We start from the raw sequence: 24604 nt of genomic DNA, 5'->3' as shown, positions 1-24604 counted from the left end.
AAACATGAGGATGCGGGTTTGATCCCTGGCCCCACTCAGTAGGTTAAGGATCCGGTGTTGCCGTGAACTGTGGTGTAGGTCACAGATAAGGCTCTGCAACAGCCTGCGTTGCTGTGGCTGTGGGGTAGGCTGGCAGCTACATGATGCCTTGATTCGACCCCTAGCCTGGGAACTTCTATATGCTGCGGGTGTGGCCCTAAAAAAAAAAAAAAAAAAAGAATTAACCAAATGACATGAAGGCAGAGAAAGACAGGCAGAGGGCATAGCACAAGAGAAGGCCCAGAGATGCAAGAGAGAAGGGGGCGCATGGGTGGTCCTGCAAGGGTCCATGGTGGTTAGGATGGACGATGCCAGGAGAGATGGGCAGAGACCAGATCTTGTGGGGCCAAGTGGCCAGTTGCCTCCTTCCTTCCCCTTTCATTAAGGCAGGATTGAATACCTACTATGTGCCGGCTACTGTCCTCAGCCCCGTGTCACTGCATGGATGGGACGGATGCTGAACTGGCCCTCCCCCCACCAGGCTGGCAGGGAAATGAGCTCACAGCAGGATGCTTGAGGCCAGCTTGGAGCCCCTTGTTTTCCTTTTCAAACCGAGGTATCATTTGCCTACTACAAAATTCCCCCTTTAAAGTGTGCAATTTGTGGTCTTCTCTAGCACTTTCACAAGATTGCCCAAGCGTTACTCTGATCTAACTCTGCAAAATGTCCATCACCCCAAAAGGATACCCTGTACTCATTAGCCGTCATACCTCATTCCCTGCTCCCCTCTGCCCCTGAAAACCACTCATCTGCTCTTTTTATCTTTATGGGTTTGCCTCTGCTGGACATTTCCTATAAATGGAATCACACAGTATGTGGTCCTTTGTTACTGGCCTCTTTTGCTTAACATGGAGTTTTCAGGGTTCACCTGTGGTGTATCGTGTGCCAGTACTTCATTCCTTTTTACGGCTACACAATATTCCGCTGTATGACTATGTCACATTTGATTGAGCCCTTCATCCATTGTGGGCATTTGGGTTGTTTCCACTTGGGGGGCTGCTGAAAATAACACCACTATAAACATGTGTGTACCAGTCTTTGTGTGGACAGGTGCATTCATTCCTCTTGGGTCCATACCTAGGAGTGGAATTGCTGGGTCATATGGTAACTCTATATTTATATTTGGGGAACTGCCAGACTGTTTTTCACAGCAGCTGCACCATTTTATATTCCCACCAGCAAAGGACGTGGCTTCCAGGGACCCCACATCTTCGCCAACACTGCTTCTTGTCTGACCCCTCCTCTTCTTGAATGGGCTCTGGAAGGGGGTCTACCTGGGGAAGAGCGAGGCCTGGCTCCTGGGGTTTGAAGGAAGCCCACCCTCCACCATGTCTGAGTCATCACCCGGGATCTTGGAGTGAACTTCCTGCTGGTGGGATGGGCTGTACCAGCCCCTGCAGAAGCCACCATTAGACTTGACTGAGTCTCCACCCCCAGCCCCAGGCTGCTGGGCTTTCCTGGAAGCAGCTATTTCTGGCTCTTTCTTCTCCAGGGAGGAGCACTGGTGGGTGGAAAGGTTGAAGTTTCTCGGTGGAGTGATTTTGGAAGCGCCGTGCTTAGGGGACCCGGGACAACCTTGACTTGGGAGGAGAGTAAAGATGCAGCTTCCTGAAAGTGGTGGCCCCTCTGGCATCGTCAGAGCAGCAGACTGAGTGCCCTGCAACCCTGACGGCCCCTGGGGAGGGGCAGAGGGGCACGGAGGGCCAGCGGAGCTGGTTCGATCAGGCTCCAGGTGCCAGACCCCATGAAGCCGAGCAAAGCAGACCTGGGATGTGAGGAAGTAGGGGAGGAAAATGGCCAGCAGGGCACAATTTTCCGTGGAGGAGGTGCAGCCTAGTGGGCGGCAGCTGGAGGCAAGCCACCAAGGTCCTTGGCATCAGGGGCAGGGTGGGGTCTGCCTAATGGAAATGCAGCAGGAAGAGGAAGTGGTGGGGCTCAGGCTGGAGTCAGCCCCCGAGTTGCCACTCGTTTGCCACGAGACCTTGGGCTAAATGTTAACCTCCCGCCCCGGTGTCCTCATCTGCAAACCGTGCTAATAAGAAGGTTCTGTGATGACCCTTAGCGATCTTTGTCTTTATTTCATGTACTGAACGCTGACCTACTTAGCCATGGTCTTGACCTTTCTCCTAGCTTTTTGTCATCTCTGTGGCTCTCTTCCTGCCATTGTCTGTATCCATCCCGCACACCTCTCCCCTGCTCAGCTTTCCTTCTCCAGGTCCTTGTTTGGTACAGTTTTAGCAAAGTGGCTAAGTGTCCAGCCTCTGGAGGCAGCCAGACCTGGGTTAAAATCCCAACTCTGCCGTTCCCAGACAAGGGCCCTTGGCCACGTCTTTCCACTTGTTCAAGCCTGAGCCTCACTTGTCCCATCTGTAAATCGAATTGATAATAGCAGGCAGTTAATTAATAATAGTGGATCATTAATCCTCAGAACTGGCTTAGGAGGACTAAGGGATGTGATAGACATAAAGCTCTGAACACAGGGCCCGGTGCACAGTTAGTGCTGAGGTGTAGGAAGAACAGCAAAGGTGTAGGGCAGAGGGAGTGAAGACTGGCTCCCGGGAGAGCGGGTCACGGCGGGTGCCCAGTGCCAGGCCTGGGCTGGGCTGACGGACTCCTACCGTCTACTGCCGGGTCTGGCCGCGTTGCCAAAGGAGGCTCAGAGAGGGATAGTTGCTGCTTCGTTTCTGTGCCAAATCCACGTCTGTCGCTCTGCAGTTCTTGAGTCACACTCCTGTGTGTGTGCGTCCCCAGACCCACAGTCCCACGGCCCCAGGAACAAGCAGCTGTGTGGCCCCCAGAACATTACTCCCTCCCTTGGTGTCTTCCTGCCTTTGTTCATTCACACAATAGATTTTTTTGTAATCTTTTAAATAAAAAGGGTATATATTTAAGGTGTACAACATGATGCTTATCTCTCTCTATATATACAGAGGGAGAAATGATTAGTATGTATTAAGTAGTCAAGCTAATTAACATACCCATCACCACTGAGTTTCCTCCTTCTCCTCCTCCTGCTGCTTCTGCTGCTTCGTCTCCTCCTGCTTCTCCTTCTTCTCCTCCTGCTCCTCCTCTTTCTTCTATGTCTTCCTCTTTTTCTCCGTCATCATCTTCTTCTTCTCTGTTTGGAGATGTTATTCAAAGGCTACAAAGTTGCCGTTGTGTAGGGTGAACACATCTAGGGTTCTAATGTGCAGCGTGATGAGCATAATAATAATGAGTTAATAATAATGCTGTATTGAGGACTAGACGTTTGCTAAGAGAGAAGATTTCAGGTGCACTCGCTACAGTAGATTTTTTTTTTTTTTTCTTTTTGCCATTTCTTGGGCCGATCCCGTGGCATATGGAGATTCCCAGGCCAGGGGTCGAATCAGAGCTGTAGCCGCCAGCCTCCGCCAAAGCCACAGCAACGCGGGATCCGAGCCGCGTCTGCAACCTAGACCACAGCTCATGGCAACGCCGGATCCTCAACCCACTGAGCAAGGCCAGGGATCGAACCAGCAACCTCATGGTTCCTAGTCGGATTCTTTAACCACTGAGTCACGGCGGGAACTCCAACAGTAGATATTTTTTGAGCCCCTGCTCATAGCAGGCTCCATGTTAGACTTTGGGGACACCAGTCAGTAGGATTCCATGCCCTCAAAACTAAACAAATAACTATATAATTAATATAGGCTACCTAATCACCCTATAATTATAAATTGTGACAGGCGCTGCTGTGAAGCAGAAATGCAGGGTCCTGTGGGTAAGAATACCTCAGGCATCTTGATTGAGATTGGGTTGATCACGGAAGGCCCCTGGGAGGAGGTGACATTTCAGCTGGCATCTGAAGGTTGAAGAGAAATTTTCTGGTCCAAGAATGCGAAGAAAGAGGGCTCTAGGTATAGGTAACTGTGTATAAAAGCCTTGAGGAGCTCAAGGAGTTCCCTGGTGGTTTAGTGGTTGGGACTTAGCACTTTCACCTCTGCTGCCCGGGTTCGATCCCTGGTCTGGGAACTGAGATCCTGCATCAAGCTGCTGCATACCATGGCCCCCTCAAAAATAAACAAACAACCCCCCAAAATGAAATTCAATTAAAATTAAAAGTTAAACCCAAGAAACCTCGAGGAGCTCAGTTTTTGTTTTAAGAAATGGAAGAAGTCAGTGTGACTGAATTGGTGACGGATTTGGGGAGGGTGGGGCAACTCGGGGGTAGGGAGGGGCAGAAACTGGATCACGCAGTGCCTAGGAAGCAGTGGGAGGACGAGGCCTCCTTTCTGGGTGCTGGGGGCGGGGTGGGGGGGAGGAAGCGGGTTAGGTAGGGACGTGGGCTTGGTGAGTGGGTGTCCCATGAACATGATTGTGGACGTCACGTGGCCAGGGGCAGCAGCTCAGCCCCAGGGCGCCCCCAGCAGATGTAGATTGTCAGGATTCACCACCAGTGGGCAGACACCTCTGCCTTGCTGTCCCCACTTCCTCAAGGCAGGAGCAGGCCCCACACCTGTGGGTGCCCGTCCCTGAGACGCCGAGGTCAGGCAGTGTGCTGTGTGGGGCCATGGGGCAGAGGGAGTCAGGTGGCAAAGAAAACACAAGCTTGTCAGCAGTGACTTCTTCCCATGAAGGCCGCCACCAGCTTCCTGCCAAGAGGGGCTGGTTCAGCCTCACTCGCTACAGCTGGAGATGGAGGGGAGCAGATGGCCCTGCTTGGACCAGATTCCAACCAGATTGCCAGGGAGGTGTGGGCGGAGCAACAGGGTTGGCGCCAGGAGCAGGAATACATGCGGGGAGGGCGGGAGCCACTTCTTTGCCATCTCAGTGGGGTCTTGCCTGTATGGGGGTCGGTGGGGGCATTGGCTGTGGCCTCAGTGTGGTCCTTGAACCTGCAGATGCTTAGAGCTGCCTGTAGAGAGGTGCCCTCTGTGTTTTACGACCAGGTCGAGCGCTCTTGAGAAATGCAAGGTATCCATGGCTATGTCTCTAGTGCCCAGCACAGGGCAGGACCCGGCAGGAGCAGAGTGGTCGTTTTTTATTTTTTAATATCAATGATAGTAGTAGTTCTCAGGCACTGTCTTACTTAATCCTCACAGCCTCCCCACAAAGGAGATGCTGTTCTGATCCCCATTTTACAGATGAGGACACCAAGGCACAGAGAGGAGGAATAACTTGTCTGAAGCCACAGCTAAACAAGTATGTGTGGACAGATGGGTCACTCGGACAAATTGAACGGCACGTCTGGTATTGGGGCTTTGGGGACAGGGAGCAGACCTGAGGACAGGCAACCAGGAGAAACAGTGGATATGCCCAGCTGGAGAGGGGAGCGTACCCTTCCTGTCTTTGTCCTCCCTGAGCCTCAGCCAACTCTTTAGATGCCTCCAGGCCAGCTGCCTCCATTGTGCAAGGTACTCAGAGAGCCAGAGAAGCACCTGGAGAGCTAGCGATGGCTGGGTGCGGTTGAGCAGGCTGCACACTGCACAACTCCAGGGCAAGCCATTCCTGTAGACTCTGCTGGGAACAGTGCTCCCTGGAACTGTGCAAGGTGGTAGGCGGAACCACACTATACAGGACTGTGAAGGCCAAGGTCATCAAAATCTTTTCTGTAAAGGGCCAGATAGTAAAGGTTTTAGGCTGTGAGGGCCATCCGTCTCTGCTGTAACTACTCAACCCTGGTGTTGTAAGGTAAAAGCAGTCCCAGGCAATGTAAATGAATGCGTGTGGATGTGTTCCAAGAAATTTAATTATGGAACGAGGCTGCCTGCCAGATATGGCCCCTGGGCCATAGTTTGCTGACCCCAGTGAAGGCCAGGGCAGGATTTCGTACTCAATTCTAAGAGCAATGCGGAGCCAGAGAGGGTTTTAAGTACGGAGTGAGAGGAGGTAAATTTATGTTTAATTTGGCCCTTGATTTTTTTTTTTTTTTTTTTTTGGCTGCGATATGCAGCAGTTTGATATGGGATCTCAATTCCCAGACCAGGCACTGAACTTGGGCCGCAGTGGTGAAAGTGCCAAGTCTTAACCACTAGGTCACCAGGAAACTCCCTAGTTTGGCCCTTGAGATGTCTAACTGCCCCCACCCCTGGGACTGCCATGTTTCTTCTGTCCTGGTTGTGGATCCCTGTGCCCTTCTGACTGCAAGAAGAGGCTTGGCCTGGGACCCAAGGGCCTCTGATGCTTTCAGAGCAGAGGTCACTCTGTCCATTCTGTCCCCTTCTCCCCATGCCCAGCTCTCAGCCCAGGTCTGCTCACTCCAGCAATGCCGGTCCCCATTCCCGGCCTCAGGGGCAGAGCAGGGCAGCCCTGTGACCAACAGTCTGGGCTTAGAAATAGGACAGTCTGCTCTCCTCCACTTGGTCTCCTGTGGCTGTGAGCTGCACTTCTCTGACCCTCTGTCTCGTCTTCTTTATAAAAGGAATAATTAGACATGAACCCATGAAAGAAAGTGGTTCTGCATGGACCTGGGCACAAACAATAGCCTTAGTAAGAAGACACTGTTGAGGAGTTCCCTTGTGACACAGCAAGTTAAGGATATGGCATTGTTACTGCAGTGGCTCTGGGTGCTGCTGTGGCACCAGTTCAATCCCTGGCCTGGGAACTTTTGCATGCTGCAGGTATAGCCAAAAAAAAAAAAAAAAAAGATAGCGGCGAAGTTCCCATTGCGGCTCACTGGGTTAAGAAGCCAACTAGTATCCATGAGGATGTAGGGTTAGATCCCTTGCCTGGCTCAGTAGGTTAAGGATCTGGTGCTGCAAGCTGCAGTGTAGGTCACAGATATGGCTCAGATGTGGTATAGCTGTGGTTGTGCCATAGGCTGGCAACGGCAACTCTGATTTGGACCCTAGCCTGGGAACTTCCATATGCCACAGATGCAGCCCTAAGGGAAAAAAAAAAAAAAAGGCACTGTAGATAGAAGAATAAATCAATCACAGGGGCAGGAGGAAAGACTGGCCGTGTACTGGGTTGCGAGGTCTTTGCTCCAATGAGTTGTGTGCAGAGCCAGGCTCCCGGCTAATGCACCAAGCACAACCATGGACGAGGCCTTGCCTCATGACTATTAAGGGCTCCTTAGAGATGAGAATGACTTGTCCCACCTCTTGGGCTGAAAATAACTGCCCGACACTGGAGTAATTACATGTCTTAGGCTCCCGCAACGCATGGCGAACACCCCAATAATTACTGCACACAAAGGCTGATTTTGGCAGCTGACTCTTCATTTCTGCCTCAAAGAGTGTCTCCTGGACAGGAAGCTTGGTCCACTACCCCTCCCAGAGGATTTGAACCTTGGCCTTATGTGAGTAGGACATCATGTGAGTGAGAAGCCCATCCCACACAGGGACATAATGGTCACTTCTAGTCTCCCAAAGTCCAGCTGTCAGGCCCAGAACACCTCCACTGGCTTGTGGACAGGCTGGACCTCAGTGACCAGTGGCTTTGCCATCATCTTCTCACGTGTCCCTGAAGCTGAGACCAGCTAGCAAGTCCTCCTGGTAGGATACTGGATACTCCAGACGGGAGCCATCCGGGGCAGCACTACAGGGTGGCTTGCTTTGGTAGGAGATGGAGAGGCTGTGTCCTTGGGCTGAGCTGGGGGCTGCCAATTAGGTTGGGGCCCTGGAAGGATGGTTGAGGATTTACCGTGTGCCAGACCTTAAGGAAAGAGCAATAAGTGCCAGGTCACTGTCCTGCCCTACAGCAGACAGACCCCAAGCCCATAATGATTACCCTAACAGTTATGGAACTATGGCTGTTATAAGACTATAAATGAGATGTATAGAAGCTGTGAGCACGCAGAACAGGGGGGGTCTGGGGAGTTTGAGCTGAGATGTGAAGGATGAGGAGTGAGATGGGTGTGTGTGTGTGTGTGTGTGCGCGCTTGCACGCATGTATGCGTGTGTGTTAGAGGTGGATGGATGGTGGGCGGTGGGTGGATAAGTGGATGGATGCATGGCTGAGGGTGGATGGATGCATGCATGCATGCATGCATGCATGAATAAATAGGTGACTGAGTCTTTCAGGCATTAGGAACAGGCTATGCAAAAGCTCAGTGGCCAAAGGAAAGTATAGTGATTCCGCAGCTGAAAAAAGATCGTTGTGGAAGATATTTGGAGTTTAAGAAATGAGACTGGAGGAGTTCCCTGGGGTGGCCCAGTAGTTTAAGGATCTGAGTCACTGCTGTGGGTCTGGTTACTGCTGTGGCGTGGGTTCGATCCCTGGCCTGGGGACTTCCACATGCTGTGGGTGCAGCCAAAAATAAATAAATAAATAAGAGAAATGAGACCGAGAGGTAGGTAGGTTAGGAGCACTGTATACAGCTAGGGAGGTTGTGTGCTGCCCTGCCCCGGGGGTACCAGTCTCATAGACCACCATGGGAGTGGTACCCCCTGGAATTGTGCAGGATGGAGGCCTGCAGGCAGGGCACACGTCGTACAGACCTTCTGTACCCGTAGTAAGGACTTTGGACTTTGTTCCCAGAGCGAGGGGGAGCCATAGAAGGGTTTCAGCCGCTGGTGGTGGCGCTCATTTCCATGCAGAATGCCCCAAAGCCGCGCTGTCCAATAGCACTTTCTGTGAAGACGGAAACGTTCTATTTCTGCACTTTCTAATATGGTCCCCACATGTGGCTGCTGAGCACTTGAAATGTAGCCAGAGTGACTGAGGAAGTGAATTTTGAATTTTCATGAGTTGACATTTGAAAAGCCATAAGAGCCAGTCGTGGCTGGTGGTTCCACATTGGACAGGGTGGCTCCAGAGGACCCGACCGTATCCCATTTAAACTCTCATCGCTCTGACCACCCGCAGCAAGGAACGCATGTAGGGCAGGTCTGCTGGAGATGTCTCCTCTTGCCAGGAGGCTGCGTGGAGGCCTCGGCCCCCCTCCACAGGGGCCTCCGTTTACACTCAAGCCAAGGGGGCCCCTGGGGCTATGGATCCGGAAGTTGGGAGTGATCAGGATGAAGCTGGGGGGTCACCCCCATCCCCACTGCCCCTGAGCCCTTGTCTTCTCCCCTGGCACCACCTGGGCTCTCTGAGTGGTGTTCAGCCTGCAGAATGGATGGCCTTCGCGCTGCCCTTCACGATACCCTCGAGTTCGCCCCCCACATGCAGCAGAGGGAAATCAACAAGGAAGCCACCTTGGTCCTGCCCCACTGGGTGGGTGGGGAGCGGCAGTGCAGAGAGAGGGCCCGCAGTGGGCATTAGGGGAAGTGGACTTCGGCCTCCCTGGGTAGGAAAGGGAGTGGGCTCAGAGGGCCAGGACCAGCCTGTCCTCCCATTTGCAGGACCCAGGCCTCCATCCCTGGCTTCCTGAGCATCCCGAGGGCCTCACACCCAAGCCGGCTTGTGTATCCAAGCTTCTCCATTGGCTCTGTGAGCAGCCACCCCAGTCACCCCTTTAGCCTAGAGGTGCACCGCTGCATGGTCCACCCTTGGGAAGCTGGATCTGGGGAAGAGATCTGTGCAGGCCACACATTCAGGCTTGGAGCCATTTGAAAAGGGAAGGGTGAGATGGGTCAGAAGGGGAACCAAGGACTGCAGTGGGCTCATCCCACTGGGCCCATGGGCACCTTACCCCATGGAAGAGGTGTAGCTGGAGGCTGGCCAGAGATGGCATCCTAAATCTTGGAGGCCATGCCGCTGCCCACTGGCGAGGAGCCTGCAGGGCTGGTGAGTTAGTTCATTTGACGTACCTCCCACTACCTAAACTCTGAGCCGCATGAGGGCAGAACCCATGTCTCTTGCTCATTGGTGTATCCCAGCACTGTTTCCCATGCTGGCCTACAGCAGGTGCTTAATACGTGCATGCTAACTTAATGAATAAAAGTGCTAAAGCCTCCCTGTCCCTTGGCCCAAGTTTCTGAGCAGATGGACTTGAGTCTGTTGATACAATTGATGCAGTACCAGGAAGTGCATGCTGACCCTCCATCTTTCCTTTGCACTTGGGTTCAGGGTGCGAATTCCAGCTTGATGGGTCTGGGTGGATGGAGAAGAAGGGTGGATCCCACTGGAAAGTGGGGGGGCGGTCCTTGGCGAGAGGGATTTGAGGCTATGGATGGAGTTCACTTTGGCCTCCCTCTGCCCCCACCTCCCTGTGCCTCCTCATCCCTGAAAACATACACACATATGTGCACATGCACACAGACACACAGACACACACACAGACTGGACAAATGTAGGGGTGGGGGCCAGTCAAGGCTGCCCCCTACCTCGAGGCTCAGTTAGGGGCATTTGGCACCCATGGGTGGGCTATCATCTGGTGCAGGGGCCTGCAGAGTTAATAAAAATAATAACTGCCTCCATAATAAGAGCTGATGTCCAAACCATGTGCCAGATGCCATGCTAAGCCCCTGCCACAGCTCAGCTCAAGTATTCTACATGATGCCCCCGTGAGATAGGTATAACATCACCCCATTTTAAAGGATAGAAAACTGAGGCACAGAGAGGGAGTGGTCTTGACTGAGGTTGCACAGCTAATAAGAATGGCACTCCAAGGAGTTCCCTGCTGGCTCAGCAGGTTAAAGATCCAGCATTGTCACTGCTGTAGCTCGGGTCGTTGCTGTGGCACGGATTCAACCCCAGGCCTGCAGACATGGCCGAAAGCAAAATAAAGTTTAAATGGAAATGCAAAGGATCTGGAATATCCAAAACAATAATAATAAAAATAATAAAAGAGTGGCACTCAAATTGGAACCCAGGCATTGGACACCAAGTGTATGCTTTCAATGACTAAAATGTGCTTCCTGTGGGCAAGAAATGGAAATCACTTCACTCTGTGCCTGGCACGCACAAAGTGCTCGATAACCTCTAGCTCCTATTTTTATTATGCAGAATAAGGCAGGAAGCGCTATCCACCTCTTGCAAATCCTGGACCAGAGACCTGTGTTCTGTGCCTCAGTTTCCTCCTCTGTGAAATGGGCGGGTGTTGCTACTTACCTCTCACCTGTGATGTAAGGAGTAAATAAGACTGCCACTGCCAGGACCTGCGAGAGAGGAGGTCTTACCTGACTTGGGGACACTCACTCCTGTCCCCTCTGTTGCAGTGCGTTACTTCCTGAAGAATAAGGTCAGCCCTGACTTGTGCAACGAGGATGGACTCACAGCCCTGCACCAGGTAAGGCTGGGCTCACTGCGGCCCCAGCTCCCTGCTCCCTGCTCCCCACCTGGTCAGGTGCCCCATCTGCCTGCATCCCCACCCCCCCACCCCCCCCCACCCCCCGCCCAGAACCCTGGGGAGGGGAGCCACAGCTGCCCCATCTGAAAGGCTCTTGTCCGCTTGGAGATGAGCGTGTCTGTTACAGACACACCCACAGAACCCTGTGCCCACGTGCATGCGGCACACACACAGCCTCCGAGGACAGGGAGCCTTTGTCCCCTGCATCCTTACTGCCCGGCAAAGGCGTTGACAAACAAAGCAAGTTTGTTTGGAGCTTGACAGTTTACGAGGCACGTTTGTTCACACCCACCAAGGCATCCATCCACCCCCGTGACAAAAGTGATTGACAGAGGGGGTGGGAGGGTTATGTGACCCATCTAAGGTCACCAGCCATAAACTCTGGTCAGGAACCACATGCTACCAGAAAACACATCCTTTTTTGGGTAGCGAGATCGGCTCAGGCCCTCTTAGCTAGGGAGGGGCTGGGCTGGCTGTCATCTCTCACTTGGATGCTGCAACAGCCCCCTAACTCCTGGTCCCCAGCACTCAGGGCCCTGCTGTGATTCATTCTCCAGGCAGTGGCCACAGGGATGCTTAACATCTGCTGATGTTTCTCAAAGCGCTCCGGTGTCCTCCCGTAGCGCTGGCAGTGAGGAGGCCCCCTGCCCCTGCCCAGCCCAGCTGCCTGCCCTCCAGCTACTTGACTTCTCTGTTCCTGGCACGCACTGTGCTGCTGCCCATCACACTTCACACTGCGCTCGGGGGTATGCACGGCAAGAGCCTGAGAGCTGTGCTGTTAAACCCGCGCCCTTTCTTCTGACCACCCCTTTGCCATTTGAATCCTGAGCATGATCATTTAAGGTTTGTCTCCTTTACCCAGACTGTACTGCACAAGGGCAAAGCCCATGTCTCTTACTCATCAGTGTATCTGCATTGCTCCCCATGCTGGCATGCAGTAGGTGCTCAATATATGCGTGCTGCGTTAATGAGTGAACACATTGAACCTCTCTTGCCCTGGCCCACGTTTCTGAGCAGGAAGACTTGAATGCACCCTGGAACCCTGGGCTGGCGAGAGCCTCTCCGTCTCCTCTTACAGCAGGAAGGGTGGACAGAGACTGACCGCTGCCCTCCCATCAGCCTCAGGGGCATGTCTCCACCCTCAGCCATCAATCTGGGGCTCCTGTGTGTCCTCTTGGCTTCTCTTCCTGTCTCATAGGGCTTCATGCACCCACAAATTCTAGCTCTGTGACCTCAGGCAAGTTATTTAAACCCCCAGCGCCTCACTTTCTCCATCTGTAAAGAGGAATAACAAGTACCTATCTCACTGGGTTGTTGTGAAGATTAAATAAACACACATTAAATGGTGTATACCTCAGTGGTAGAGCATTTGACTGCATTAAAATCCCTATAAGCATCATTTGACACCGGATAAATATATATTATTATTATTATTATTAAAATTTGAAGTTTCCACTGTGGCTCAGTGGGTTAAGAATCTGACATAGAGTCTGCAAGGACTCAGGTTCAATCTCTGGCCTGGCTCAGTGAGTTAAGGATGCAGTGTTGCCATGAGCCGTGGTGTAGGTCAAAGACACGGCTCGGATCCTGCATTGCCATGGCTGTGGCTAGGTCGGCAGCTGCAGCTCTCATTTGACCCTTAGCCCGGGAACTTCCATATGCCGCAGGTGTGGCTGAAAAAAAAAAAAGAATATTGCCACATACTCACTTCTTATGTGAAATGAGGGTTGATCGTTACAACAACCCTTTGAAATGTTATTATTCCCATTTTACAGCTCAGGAAACAGGTTCAGGGCAGCACTATCCAGTAGAACCTTTATGATGAGGGAATGTTCTGTGCACCGACACACTGTCCAGACAGTAGCCTCCAGTTCAACCTAGCTATGGAGCCCTGGAAGTGTTATTCTGAGGATTAAATAAGGCAAGGTATGGCCAAAGGTTAGCAGGGTGCATGACCTTAGTAACTCCTCAAAAAGCATTAGCTATTATTACTGACAATGGAGCTGTTGTTATTGTTGTCATTGTCATCATCACTATGGCTCCAACACAACAAAGGAGCACAGGAGGAAGAGCTTTCTGTGGATTTTCTCCTCTTGGCCATAGGGAGCCTGCAGAGGTTTGTAAACAGAGCGCAGCAGGGCCGGATTAATGGGGCAGCTCTCTCTGGCTGAGGGAGTGTGGAAGGGGCATGGTGGGGAGGCAGAGAGAGATGATGACACCTCAGTCGGGGCAGAGTGGGTGGGGACAGGATTCGGGAGATGGACTCCATACCCGGTGATTGACTGGACATGGGAAACGAAGGGGCAGGAGGAGTCATCCAATGCCAGGTGCCTCCCTTGGGGGATGCAGGAGAAGAAGCCTGCCCAGTCCGCCACAGACCACCCCCCATGACACTCCCGCACCCAGCTCCCAACCCTTGCTCAGGCCCCGTTTCCCGGATGTAGACTGGCCCAGCCCCTTGGCATCCTTCTCACTGGCCTGCAATTCTGGGTGCATAATCACCACCTGCGCACCACCCTGCCTATCCTCGTGTTTTCTGCAGCCCTTCAGGGATCTCTTGCCTCCTGTACTCTGATTCCAGGGGTTGTGTTGCTTCTCCTTTATGGACAGAGCCATCCCAAACCATCTCCCAGTGACGGCCTGGGGAGCTTGCCTTGCCCTGCGGCCTCACTCTGGTGCCTTTGGCGCCCTCTGATGGCTGTCCTATGCCACTACAGTGGCATGGTTTTCCCAGCCACCTGAAGCAGCTCTGCTCCACTGGATCACCTGTGCTCCCCCTGCCAGGAGAGATGCCCCCAGACCCAGCCAACCCCAGATCGGCTTGTGCAGAAAGAGAACCTCGGTCTCTGGCACTATCAGTGCAAACGCTGGTCCTTTTCCATATGTCCTTCTGGCATTGACCCCTGGTGCTGCCCCATCCCCATCCCCACACCCACCCCATAGGTGCCCCCACTCCTTTTGCTGGTGTCCAGTCACTTCTCCCCACGTCACTTCTGTAGGCTGGGCCACCATCATCTTTTAAATGGGTGATTTCAACATAGCTCCCCACCATGCCTCTCCCCCCCGCAAAGCGTGCAATCATAATCTGTTCTCCACATGCCACTGGAGGAGGGATTTTTTAAAAAGCAAATCTGATTGTGCTGCTCCTTTGAGTATAATTTTGCAACATCTCCCATTGCACTGAGGGCTAAGCCCTTGCCTGGATGGGCAGTGCTGAGCACAGGTTCCCTACTTTATCACCTGCTGGCTTCTCTAGAGGTCCCCTGGGATGCATCCTGCAGTCTGTAAAGTGGTCCCCTCTCTTCTTTTTCCTCTGTCCTGGCCTCTTCCTGCTCCTGGCTCTGAGTTGTGGCCTCTCTATCCCTGGAGTTCAGGGGCTCTGATGGCTGTCAGAGCCCTGTGTCTCCCTGGGGGGCTGCCTTCTCCCTGGGGCTGAGCCATGTGGGAACAGAGAGGAGAACAAACCTGGCTGTGTCCTCACAGAGACGGTATCAAGAACCCCGAAAGCCCTCGGATGGAGCTGGCTTCTTTAGGGAAGGCTTGGTTCCTTGAGACTTCCCCAAGAACTAGCTTCTGGGTCAGAAATTCCTCAGTCTGATGTTTCAAGCTATGACCTAGGAAGCCACTTTTAGTAAGGGGATCTCTCCCCGGTACCCTCATCCTCACCCCCACCAACACGCAGCCCTGCTTCAGCCCAAGCAGCCCTGCTTGAATTTATTGTTAGTTACCTAAGGGAGCATTCTCAGTTCAGTTTGTTTGAAGAAAGCCTTCTGGCATTAAAAAGAAAATGTTTTATTTATTTATTTATTGTCTTTTTTTTTTTTTTTTTTTACCTTTTCAAGGGCCGCTTCCCACAGCATATGGAGGTTCCCAGGCTAGGGGTCGAATTGGAGCTGTAGTCACTGGCCTACGCCAGAGCCACAGCAACTCGGGATCCAAGCCGCGTCTGCAACCTGCATCACAGCTCACGGCAACTCCGGATCCTTAACCCACCGAGCAAGGCCAGGGATCGAACCCGCAACCTCATGGTTCCTAGTCGGATTCATTAACCACTGCGCCACGATGGGAACTCCAAAAAGAAAATGTTTTAAAGCTTCATTCCAAATTTTGTCCTGTTCCACCATCATGTGCAAAGCATCTGAGAGCTGACTTTATTTTTAGATCGTCATTATAGTTTTATCTTGTATATTATTCACTTACAAGGAAACATGCTTAGAATGCTTAAGTGGCCTGCCCAAGACCACACAGCATATATGTAATGGACCTGGATTCAAATGAGGGCAGTTTGGCTCCCCTGCCCTTCTCGTGGCCTCGCCAGGGGAACTTGGTGTATCCTTATCCTGACCTGGGGCGCTGCCCCGAGCTGACCCTGCCGGTGTCCCCCTTGCAGTGCTGCATCGACAACTTCGAGGAAATTGTCAAGTTGCTCCTTTCCCATGGGGCCAACGTGAATGCCAAGGACAACGAGCTGTGGACGCCCCTGCATGCCGCGGCCACCTGCGGCCACATCAACCTGGTGAAGATCCTCGTTCAGTAGTACGTGCCCCTCTCTCAACCACAGCCTTCCCTCTGCCTGTTGCCTTTTTTTTTCAGGTTTTTGTTTTTTTTTAACTTTCATCTTTTCATCTTTTCTCTCTTTTTTTCTGTCTTCTTTGGTGCCTGTCACTCTTCCTCTTCCTCTCCACGTTCCCTTTCCACTCTTTCTCTCTCCTTTTCTCTCTACCTTTGTCTTGTCTTTCCTCCTTGGTCTCACTGCCTTTTTTTACTCTGGGTCTCTCTTAATTTTTTTCTCTTTCTCCTTTCATTCTCTTTTTTTCTCCCAATGTTATTACGGTAAAATACACTTAACATAAAATGTACCACCCTTGCATTATAGGAATAAATCCCACTTGGCCATGGTGTAGAATCCTTCTGAAATGTCGCTGCATTTGGTTTGCTAGTATTTTCTTGAGGATTTTTCATCAGTGTCCATAAGGGATACTGGTCTGTAGTTTTCTTGTAGTGTCTTTGGCGTTGTATTGGGATGATTCTCTTTTTCTCAGTCCCTTTTCCTTTTTTGTCCCCAGGCGTCTATTCAGGTGCCCCATGCTTGTGTGTTTTGTCCATCTTTGTTTTTCTTGCTATTAAAAAGAAGCAAGCCTACTTCCCTGGCCCTGCCCCACCCCACCCCCAATCCTGTCCACATGCTTTTCTTTGGGGCAGAACCTGCTTTGGGAACCACCACATGGCAATGTCTTTCCCAGCAATAAGGCCATTTTCCCCAACACAGTTCTGACTGTCTTCTCCCACCCTGAAATTTTTTCTAGTCTTCTCAGGACCTGTAAACACAATTTCAAGTGTATTTAATTGAATTCATCTAATGATCAGTGGGCACCTGAGCTGGGCCAAGCCCTGTGCTGGGCACTGAGTGCTCAGAGATGCCCTGAGGAACCAGGCAGGAAATCAGGTGATTTCAGTGCCAGAGCTGAGACAGAGTGACACCAGTGGGGTGGGGTCACAGGTGGCCAAAGAGAGCATGAGTGCAGGCATTTGGGAATGGTGGCCAAGGGCAGGTGACCTTTGGCAGATGTCTCAGCAGGGACTCGTGGGGGGATAGAGATGCTGCCCTGGCTCAGAGAGGTAGATTAACTTGCCCAAGAGCACACAGGAGCTCGGAGAGGTTACAGTGGAGGGCAGTCAGGGCAAATGACTGATAGGTGGCCCACACTCTCACCTCGGATGAGAACCTGGGTGTGGCTGAATCTGCAGGAGCATCAGGTGCCCGCAGTCCAATCAGTGATAGTGCGAGAGGAAAAGGGAGTGGAGCCAGCCTGGTTCTGTGGGTCCCCAGCACTGATCTGTACCAGAATCATGGGTTTAAATTATGTAGCCCTCACCCCCACTTCCTGAGAGACTATTTCAGGAGGTTTAGAGTGGAGCCCAGGAAGCTGCATTTTTTATCTCAGGGATTCTTGGGTAATGTTGTCGCAGGTTGTCCCAGGACCATGCATGGGAACCACTAGCCCAAAAGGCAGATTCTGCCACGGAGCCCCAAGATTCTGTCCCGCTCCTGTCCTGGTCAGCCTTTGGGGCAGGGACTTAGGGGAGGAGATGGGAGATAGCCAAGGACGTTTCCGCATGCAGGCCAGGTTTGAAATAGGACAGGGAGAAGTGAAAAGAGCTGGCACATAAAAGAGCCAGGTCTGAGTCTTGACTCTCCCACATCTTAGCTGTGTGACCTCAGACAAGTGACTGAACCTATCTGAGTCTTTGTTTCCCCTTGAGTGTACTGGGGTCAATAATACCCAATCAAGAAGACTATTAGAGGATGACATCACTTGATGTGTGGAAAGGGCTTAGAGATCAAGTCTGGCTCTAAGCAGATGGCCTGGTAAGCGTTAACGTTGTGTTTTCTCATTCGACATCTGTCCTTGAGCCCCTGCCTGCTGCTTCAACAGAGCAGGAAGCTGGGGAATATCTGGGGGACTGCTCTCCTGGGATTTTTGGCCCCTTCCCTCCTGGGACCCCTGAGATCCTGGAGATAATATCCCTGTTGGGCTGCGCCGCAGTGGGTTGTGAGTGTTGGGGTGCCCCGTGGGGTGTGGGTGAGAGGCTGGACGGCAGAGGCGACCAGACCAACCCTGGGCGCACATAGCTGCCTCTGACCCCACCCCTCTCTCTGCAGTGGGGCCGACTTGCTCGCCGTCAACTCTGATGGGAATATGCCCTATGACCTCTGCGAGGATGAGCCCACGCTGGATGTCATCGAGACGTGCATGGCATATCAGGGTAAGGACGGGGCAGCGCGCCGTGAAGGGGGCTCCGTGCAGGGCTGTGGCGAGCACCTCTCAACCCCATGCAGGTGAACACATAGCCTAGGGACGTGCCCGCCACAGGCTCCACGCTCGGGGACTAGATGGGGCCCCATGGTGATTGCTACCATGAGGACACAGACCAACCCTGGGAGATGTGCTGTGCCAAAGGGGGGTGCTGCTCTCATCTGTGTCACCCCCCACACACACACATACACACACAGGCGGCCTCAGCTGGCCCCGTCTCTTCGTCAGCTGTGGCAATTCGATTCAAATGTTCACAGTACAGATATCTTCCCATTTGGGAAAATAATAGAAAACCAAGAACATTCACAGTGCCTGCTCCGTGCCAGGCACCACGCGGGCTGCCAGGGGCCCAAGATAAACAAGATGTGGGCTGTTCTCAGCTCACAAATGAGCTTCAGAGAGCAAACAAATGTAGCAATCACAGGGACCTGCCGGCCCCCACTGGCCCAGCACACAAACCTGCAAGGGCCTCTGCTGGAGAAATAAATCTCAAGACCTTCCACCGCTGCCCAGGGTGCTGCCCCGGCTCTGCCCTTGTGTGAGAAACACAAGGTCGCTGTAGGAACCGTGCATTTGGCCTGTCCATTCCCTGGTCCTGGAGCTCTCCCTATTCACCTTTTGGAGAGCTTGCTAACAGTTTTTGTGCCAATCTAATGAATCTGTAGACCCCTTCTCAGAATTTTATACAGATAATATATATGTGTGTGTGTGTGTATATATTATATTTGCTTTTTAGGGCTGCACCTGCAGTATTTGGAAGTTCCCAGGTTAGGGGTCTAATCGGAGCTGCAGCTACTGACCACAGCAACACCAGATCTGAGCCGTGTCAGCAACCTATAGTGCAGCTCACAGCAACATCGGATCCTTAACCCACTGAGTGAGGCCAGGGATCCAACCCGCATCCTCATGGACACTTGTCTGGTTCATTACCACTGAGCCACAACAGGAACTCCCAGAATGATAATTTTTAAATGCCATTATCAAAGCCATAGGATTACAAAGTACAGCTCCCCCAGTTTTTTTAAAGGTGTAAAATGGGGACACTATTGATTCATGAAATAAGATAATGTGATATGAAAATACCTACAGTTTCTGTTGGTGACAAAGTCCCAGCATTGCCAATTCTACTGTGAATTTGGCCTACATTCTAATAGAAGGAACTGCTCTATTTCACATAAAGTTAATGAAAAGAAACATGTCATTCTTTTGCTCAAGTTTACAGACCTCCCCTGAATTCTGTCCAAGAATGCTTGATCTAATAGACCTTTTTTTTTTTTCAGAGCAGATCACTCTCTCTCCTTAAATACCATTAGTAGCTGCCAGGAACACTTAAATTTTTAGGCAAAGATTCAGAAAAATGTGTTTCTGGGTCCCTCCACCTTGATTTATTTCAGCTCTCCATTCAAAAGTTCTGCATACAGTAATTCAATAATGTTTCATTGAGGATTGTGCCTGGTGCTGCACACATAGCCGTGGATGAATTGGAAGAAATTAACAGAGAGCTGGTCAGATAGAGCGGTCCAGGGAGGGGATCCAGGCTGAACCTAAAGGCTGAGACGGAGCTGGGTATTTGAGCAGTAGGTGGATGGTAGGGACTTTGGGTAAAAAACTGTGTATGTGACAGTAATCGATATTAATATAGTGCCATCTGGGCACCAGGCGGGCATGCCCCGTGCTCATGGTCCAACACGTGGTGTTTGTATTCACTGAGCCTGGGAGAAATGAAATGATCTCTGGGCAGGTCTGTCTGCTCTCCTGGCTGGCAGACCCTGGGGAAGAGGAGCCAAGCCTCCCCCATCTGGCCTCCCTTCGGTGTTCTGACTGCACCCCCGCTCCCCGCTGCAGGCATCACCCAGGAGAAAATCAACGAGATGCGGGCAGCTCCCGAGCAGCAGATGATTTCGGACATCCACTGTATGATTGCAGCGGGCCAGGACCTAGACTGGATCGATGCCCAGGGCGCCACACTGGTGAGGAGAGGGGCCAGAACGCAGACCAGCCAGAGGTCAAGCCTATACTGTTGTGGGGTCTGTCCGAGGTCTTGGGCCTCCTCTAGACCCCCTTTGGGACCAGGGTTGGTTGCCCCTGGATTATGGAGAGTTAGCAGGGTGGGCTCAGCTGCTGGAAGAAGAAAGGACTCTCAGCAAGTCTGGGGCTTGGGAGCCCCTCGGGGGGGGGGGGGGCGGGGCTTGGCTCTGCCGTTCACCTCTTCTGTTTCCCAGTTTCTCCTTTACCTCCAACTCCAGGTGTCCATCCTGAGCTCGTCATTTCCACCTTCTCCCCCGTGTCTCCTGCTGAAACACCGGTTCATCCAGGCACCGCTTTGCCCGGGCCACCTTGCTTTGCCCTGTTCATCCCCCCACCTGTCTCCCCTCCCACTCCAGTGCCTTGCCTCCTCAGCTCTTCCTGACGCTGCTGCTGCTGCCGTAGCCTCTCCTCTGCGTTCCCTGACTTCGGAGTCCAGATGCCCCTAGGCATTCATCCGGCCATTGGTTCCCCCATCCATCCATCCAGTCAACAACGCGTCCTCTGTGCCACATGCTTTACTAGACCCGAGAGAACAATGAAACCTCCTCCTCTCTCTAATCTGCCGCTGTAGCTCCACTCAGCCCCTTCCAGCTCAAGTCTCAGTGACTTGGGAAACTTCCTCGATCTTTTTTTTTTTTTTTTGGCTGCATTGTGGCATGTGGAAGTTCCTAGGCAAGGGGTTGAACCGGAACTATAGCTGCCGGCCTACACCACAGCCACAGCAACACCAGATCCTTAACCCACTGAGCAAGGTCAAGAATCGAACCTGCATCCTCATGGATCCCAGTCAGGTTTGTTACTGCTGAGCCACAATGGGAACTCCCATGCCACACCTTCTTCATCCAGTTATCTCTTGATGGACACCTAGGTTGCTTCCATATCTTGGCTATCATAAATAAAGGTGCTGTGAACATTGGGGTGCAGGTATCTTTTCGAGTTCGTGTTTTTGTTTTCTTTGGCTATTTACCTAGCGGTGGAATTGCTGGATCATACGGTGGTTCTGCTTCTAGGGCTTTGTGCCTCACGCCTTTGTATGTGAACAGAGTCTCTGCTCAGCCCGGCACTCAAGGAGTCAGGTAGTGGCATGAACATGGCATGAACGCTGTATGAAATCACAGCCAGGCTGTACCAGGGCCTTGCCCATCCTGGCTGGCACTCCCCTGGGTCTGTGGCTCGGCTCTTTAGACACAGGGGTCTGCTCCTCTTGGGTTGGCCTCAGAGTGGCCCCACCCACACAGCCCAGGCACATACTAGGTCTCAAGTCTTCCCAGGAAAGCAGGGAAACGAGTGGTACCTTCCTCTCAGGGTTGTTCAAGGACGAAGTGAGATTCTCCATGTCGGGGCTCAGCACAGAGTCTGTGACCTCTCAGTAGATGCTAGGGATTAACACATTATTGTTATTATTATTTTTTATTTTTATTTATTTATTTATTTATTTTGTCTTTTTGCCTTTTCTAGGGCCGCTTCCCACCGCATATGGAGGTTCCCAGGCTAGGGGTCGAATCAGAGCTGTAGCCACTGGCCTACGCCAGAGCCACAGCAATGCAGGATCCGAGCCATGTCTGCAACCTACACCACAGCTCACGGCAACGCCGGATCGTTAACCCACTGAGCAAGGCCAGGGATCAAACCCTCAACCTCATGATTCCTAGTCGGATTCGTTAACCACTGCGCCACGACGGGAACTCCATTATTATTACTATTATTACTAACATTATCACTGTACTATACATATAATCCACAAAAAACAAGAACCTACTGTATAGCACAGGGAACTGTATTCAATACCTTGTAATGACCTACAATGGAAAAAAAAAAACTAAAAAAGAATAGAATTTAATTTTTTGAAAATTTTAAATTATAGATTTTACAAGCAATAATCTATAATTAAAATGAACCTGTGTGGGTTATTTTTAAATTATCGTTAATTTATAATATGCTAATTTCTGCTATATAGCAAATTACTTATACACATATATACAATCTCTTTAAAAATATTCTTTTCTGTTATGGTTTATCCCAAGAGATTGGAAATAGTTCCCTATGCTATACAGTAAGCCCTCATTGTCTATCCATTCTAAATGTAATAGTTTGCATCTATTACCCCCAAACTCCCAGTCCCTCCCACCTCCTCCTTGGCAACCACAAGTCTGTTCTCTATGTCTGCGAATCTGTTTCTGTTTTGTAAATAGGTTCATTTGTGCCATATTTTAGATTCCACATATAAGTGATATCATGTGATATTTATCTTTCTCTTTCTGACTTATCTCACTTAGTATGCAATTTCTAATTGCATCCATGTTGCTGACCATGGCACTATTTTGTTCTTTTTTATGGCTAAGTAGTATTCCATTGGATATATGTACCACATCTTCTTAATCCATTCAGATGTTGATGGACATTTAGGTTGTTTCCAAGTCTTGGCTATTTCGGATAGTGTTGCAATGAACATTAGGGTGCATGTACCCCTTTGAATCATTATTTTGCCCAGGTATATGCCCAGGAGTGGGATTATACCACTGGATTTTAATTTTCTGGGGAACCTCCATACTGTTTTCCATAGTGGTTGCACTAAATTACATTCTCACCAGAAATGTAAGAGGGTTCCCTTTAGAATAGATTTATATACATATGTGTAACTAAATCACTTTGGTGTATACCCAAAACATTGTAAATCAGCTATGCTTTAATAAAACAAAACAAAAAATCCCCAGTAGTACTATCCTGGTCATAATTTTTTTTCTTTTTCTTTTCTTCTTTCTTTTTCTTTTTTTTCACACTGCACCTGTGATATATGGAAGTTCCCAAGCTAGGGTCGAATCAGAGCTCAGCTGCTGGCCTACACCACAGCCTCAGCAACACAGATCCAAGCCACATCTGTGACCTACACCACAGCTCATGGAAACACTGGATCCTTAACCCACAGAGTGAGGCCAGGGATCAAACCCACATCCTCACAGACACTCTATCAGGTTCTTCACCCACTGAGCCACAATGGGAACTCCCCAGTTATACCTTTTTCCTCCCAGCCAATCTGTGGCCCCATAGTTTGTAATGTCTGGCTGGCCAGCCATGTGTCATCCTCAATAGCTGGCAAGCATCAGGCATTTATAAATCAGATGATACCAGTTTTTGTATGTGCCTATACCAGATCACATCTGGATATTTTTACGCAAATTAAAAAATAATTTGCCAGAACTTTACAGCCACCTGACACCAGGATGATGCAGCATCTGGCCATCAGGGCTGTGTTCTGAAGATCTCATCTTCCCGGTCCCACTGGCTGCGGCTCTGCTGCCCAAGCCCTCTGGTTTCCTTCCAGCCAGGCTTTCGCTGGCCTCCCTGGGCCGTACAGTTGTTTCTCTTTGCCTCTTCTCTGTCATCCTTCTCCATCCATTCCCACAGTTGATGGACACTTAGGTTGCTTCCATATCTTGGCAATTGTGAATAAGGCTTTATGTATTTTCTGGGAGATTGAGGAAGTGGACAGCTGAGGTCTGCAAGGTGGCATCCATCACCAGAGGCCTTGAATACTGCCACGTAGAAGAGATGGGGCCTCCATATGAGCTTTCCCTTCTTGGATGTATTGGTAATCTATGGCTATATAGCAAACTACCCCGACATGTAGCATCTTAAAACAACAATCAATATGTATTATTTCATGTGGTTTCTGTGGGTCGTGGCATTGAGAGCAGCTTAGCTGGGTGGCTCTGGTATGGACTTCCTCATGAGGTTACAGTCAAGAAGCCAGCCAGGGCTGCGGTCATCTGAAGGCTTGGCTGGGGCTGGGGATTCACTTCCAAGATGGCACACTCACGGCTGCATGTCAGTGCCAGCTGTTGGCAGGAGGCCTCCATTTCTCACCCCTTAGGCTCACTCCTTACAGCTGCTTAAGTGTCCTCACAATAGGATGGCTGTGTCCCTCTATAGTGATTGCTCCAAGAGAGGATAAGGTGGAAGCGGCAATACCTTTATGACCTCAGAAATCACATACCACCACTCCATCTTATCATATTTGTTAGAAATGAGTTGTTTATTGTGGCCCACATTCAAGGGGAGAGCCATTAAGCTTCATCTTTTAAAGGGAAGTGTGTCAAAGAATTGTAGACATATTTCATTTTATTTTATTTATTTATTTTTATTTTTAGGGCCGCATCTGCGGCATATGGAGGTTCCCAGGCTAGGGGTCAAACTGGAGCTACAGCTGCCGGCTTATGCCACAGCCACAGCGACACGGGATCTGAGCTGCGTCTGCAGCTTATGCCACAGCTCATGGCAACACCAGATCCTTAACCCACTGAATGAGGTCAGGGATTGAACCCACATCCTCGTGGATACCAGTTGGATTCATTTCTGCTGAGCCACAATGGGAACTCCTATAGAGATATTTGAAAACCACCATATTGGACCTCTGAGACCCCTTCTGCTGGGCTCGGTGCGTAGTAGGGACTCTGTAAATGCTGTTGCCTTGACCACAGGGGCTCTGAGATGGGGGAAAGGAGCTCACCTCTCTGCCTTAGCTTCTAGGTCTGTATTGCAGACTTACTAATCCTCTGCAACATGGCTGGTATTTCCACCTCAT

General features: G+C 51.0%; 1 protein-coding gene across 2 annotated transcripts in view; it reads left to right on the top strand.

The window, feature by feature from the left end:
- Positions 1-24604, top strand: part of PPP1R16B (protein phosphatase 1 regulatory subunit 16B) — a 111616-nt gene that overhangs the window by 72368 nt on the left and 14644 nt on the right. For both annotated transcript variants that reach the window (XM_047771100.1, XM_047771101.1), the window contains exons 3-6: positions 11046-11116; positions 15567-15712; positions 17841-17944; positions 19840-19964. In XM_047771100.1, coding sequence (XP_047627056.1) covers positions 11046-11116; positions 15567-15712; positions 17841-17944; positions 19840-19964 — 446 coding nt within the window. The remainder of the gene's footprint in view (positions 1-11045; positions 11117-15566; positions 15713-17840; positions 17945-19839; positions 19965-24604) is intronic.

Source organism: Phacochoerus africanus, chromosome 3 (assembly GCF_016906955.1).
Source record: "Phacochoerus africanus isolate WHEZ1 chromosome 3, ROS_Pafr_v1, whole genome shotgun sequence".
Classification (NCBI taxonomy): domain Eukaryota; kingdom Metazoa; phylum Chordata; class Mammalia; order Artiodactyla; family Suidae; genus Phacochoerus; species Phacochoerus africanus.
Note: the sequence above shows the minus strand (reverse complement) of the source record. Positions and strands in the feature narration are given on the sequence as shown.